Genomic DNA, 3,232 nt, shown 5'->3' with positions numbered 1-3,232 from the left:
CTAACATACAAATGACATCAACATATATGCCAACTATACATAACAAAACTTTAAAATAATAATAACTTAACAAGTTGAGAACATATCGCCAAAACTATTAAAATCATTTCTAATAAAATTCTTAAATTCAAATTAACAAAAAAATCTCAATTATTTCAAAAATAACTAATAAACAAATAACATCCACTGTTTATTACAAAGCTTTGAAATCTTTATAATTAACTACATAGTGAGAAAATCACAAACAAACATGAGCCATTTACAATTCCAATACAGCAATATCTGTCACTGCTTTAATATCTCTTACTGAAACTGGAAAAAAGATCACATAAACTATTGAAGGAAAAACGAAAAAGGATAAAACATCAATAATATAATAAAGATTACATGGCTACAAGCACAACAAATCCAAGCATAACAAATACAAGCATTAGCATTACTTTATTTATATGAGGGCGGGCGGGGGCGATAAGACCTAATCGATTTCCCTCGATTCTAACTAGGAAAACAACAGATTGACAATTTTGTCGGGATTAACTGGAAGAATTTTCAAAAGTGGAGGGAATACAGATAGAAAGCAACAAAATATCTAGAGATGAAAATGTACTGAATTACATGACGTGGCCCATAATACAAGATTTCCTTTTTTTTATCCGACATTGTTAACATATTATTTCTTCAGAGCGTGCGCGCCAAGAAAACAAAATAGCTATCAAGCTAAAACATTTTTTAAAATCCAAGTCAGCAACTGCAATGTCAATGCCGTTAAGTATCCAAACCATCTACCAAACTTGAACTGCAAGGGGCAGGTGGCGGTCAACTTTTCTCAGTTATCTTTTTGCCAACTAAAATGTCAACGAGGCAGAGGTTTTGGTGGCATTGTAAAACCAAAAACACAGATGCACCACACGAGTGGGGTCTGACGTGTCCAAAAAACTCGTGATGTTCCAACAGAGCCGGATCTGCCATGTGGCGCACGGAGAGAAGTCGGCCGGCTGGAGTGGCGGCAGCAATCGAATTTCCAGTGGAGTGATTGTAAGGAATAACAATTGTTTGTTGAGCAGCATTGTGATTGAAATTGCACGAGAAACAACAACAACAGCTGTAGCGGACGGCCACCATATCTACCTTGGGCGGGTCACTAACGAACATGTTCCTTGCCTTTCAAATCTTTCTATTGACAGCAATGCAAACACCAACGCCAACACCAACGGCTCGTATATAACCCACAATTCCAAAACTCATAAACCCATTCAATTTCTTATATAACCCACAATTCCACAACTCATAAAGCCATTCAATTTCTTATATAACCCACAATTCCACAACTCACAAAACCAATTCACTTTTCTTGTTTTTTCGGATTCAATTGCTCAGAATGGGGGGAGTTTTAAGTGAGAGGGAGCTCTGGGTAAGGGGCGCCATTATTGGGTCTGGAGCTTTCGGGACAGTTAGTCTCGGCATAAGCAGGTCTAATGGCGAGCTCTTTGCTGTGAAATCCATGGCGGCAGATTCTGTTTCTTGTTTGGAAAATGAGTACAATCTTCTCAATGGTTTGGATTCTCCATACATTGTGCGATGCTTGGGGAAAGATCATGGATTTCAGAATGGAGCAGAGGTCTGTAATTTGATGATGGAGTACATGCCAGGCGGAAGCTTGGCGGATCTTCTGAGTTCCGGGGGAAAGATGGAGGAATCGGCGATCAGAGGATTCACCTGTGGAATTCTCCTCGGATTGGACTACCTCCACAAGAAGGGGATTGTTCATTGTGATATTAAGGGCAAGAATGTTCTTTTGGGAGCCGGGGGGGAAGTGAAAATTGGGGATTTTGGATCTGCCATGAGGGGAGATGAAAGGGGGTTTAAAGATTTGATGGGGACGCCATTGTGGATGGCTCCGGAGGTTTTGAATCGGGTGGAACAGGGGCCGGCTTCTGATATCTGGTCCCTGGGCTGCACAGTTGTGGAAATGGCCACTGGAAGGTTGCCTTGGAGCGAGGGTTCGAATCCTCTGGCGGCCATTTACCGGATCGCATGCACGGACGAAGTACCGGACTTGCCCGCCTGTGTTTCGCCTCAATGCCGGGATTTTCTTGAGAAATGCTTGCGGAGAGATCCGAAGCAGAGGTGGACTGCTGAGCAGCTGTTGAATCATCCTTTTCTCCATGAGATTGAGTGTTGCTCCGAGGTGAAAAGGGCTCCCCTGTCTCCGACCAGTACTTTGGAATTTGAGAGGCTGGATTGGGATTCTTGTTCTTCTAGCCTTTCTCACACTGTTCCTATTTTGGCCCTTGACATTCCTAGATCTTCTGCGCACGCTCCTCTTAAAAAGCCCTCTCCCAGGGACAGAATTGCGGCCTTGGCTGCTGGTTGTGAGAAGCCTAATTGGGTTTCAAGCTCCGTCAATGGCGACTGGATTGTAGTTAGAGCCAAGTCCCCGGTTTCAAATGTTCCTGAACCAATTCCAGTAGAATCCAATTCCAGATTGCAAGACAGCGATCGGGAAAAAGCAGAGTCCATTAATAGAAGCTTAGTTGCTGAGGAAAAGGCAGAATCTATTAATGGAAGCTTAGTTGAAGAGGTATCTGCAGAACAGGGGATGCCGGAATGTAATCTAGCTCAAGCAGAGCCTTTGATTGGTCGGTCTCAAGAGTTGTGTGAAAATTCTGTACAGCACACCGTTGTTAATGACAGAACACAAATTCTGTCCGAATGTAATACTGCTCGAGAAAATCTCTGCTCTTGTAATCTTGTGTATGATGAGCAACGTTGCCCCAAAACAGCCGTTGAGGGGCAGCGATACGGTGGTCACACGGTAGAGTGTGAGGTGCCATGTTGTAATTTTACGTCGCCATTAATTCCAATTTATTTAATTCGGCCACTTAGGTGATCTATGCCTGTTATCGACTCAATTTCACCTCTTTTTTTTTTTTTTCCGATCTAGCTTTTAGTCCTTTTGTTCACAATGTAGTATATATATTTTGTTTTAAAAACTAAAAACTTTATACAGTTCAAAATCTTACTAAAGATCTAAGTTATAATTTTTAAATTGATATTATTGAACTTTATCACATTTAAAAAAATCATCATTGGAGCACAAGCTTAATAAAAACTAAACTACCTCATTTTTCGAATTTAGCTTTAGTCCTTTTATTTACAAGGTAGTGTTTTTTCTTTTGAAAATGAAGTAAAAACTTTATACAATTCAAAACTCTATTAAAGATCTAAACTA

At 40.7% G+C, this 3,232-nt stretch overlaps 1 protein-coding gene across 1 annotated transcript; it reads left to right on the top strand.

Annotated features, from left to right (window-relative positions):
• The first annotated feature begins 674 nt into the window (after window positions 1-674).
• On the top strand, window positions 675-2,892 carry LOC149580490 (mitogen-activated protein kinase kinase kinase 20-like). The gene has a single exon (XM_089791383.1). It carries the CDS (start codon window positions 1,379-1,381, stop codon window positions 2,888-2,890), a length of 1,512 nt encoding a protein of 503 aa, XP_089647509.1. The 5' UTR covers window positions 675-1,378; the 3' UTR covers window positions 2,891-2,892.
• Window positions 2,893-3,232: the final 340 nt, after the last annotated feature.

The sequence above is a fragment of the Cupressus sempervirens genome, chromosome 1 (assembly GCF_028749045.1).
Source record: "Cupressus sempervirens isolate cs-2001-9-10 chromosome 1, ASM2874904v1, whole genome shotgun sequence".
Taxonomy (NCBI): domain Eukaryota; kingdom Viridiplantae; phylum Streptophyta; class Pinopsida; order Cupressales; family Cupressaceae; genus Cupressus; species Cupressus sempervirens.
This window is presented reverse-complemented; position numbering and strand designations above follow the sequence as displayed.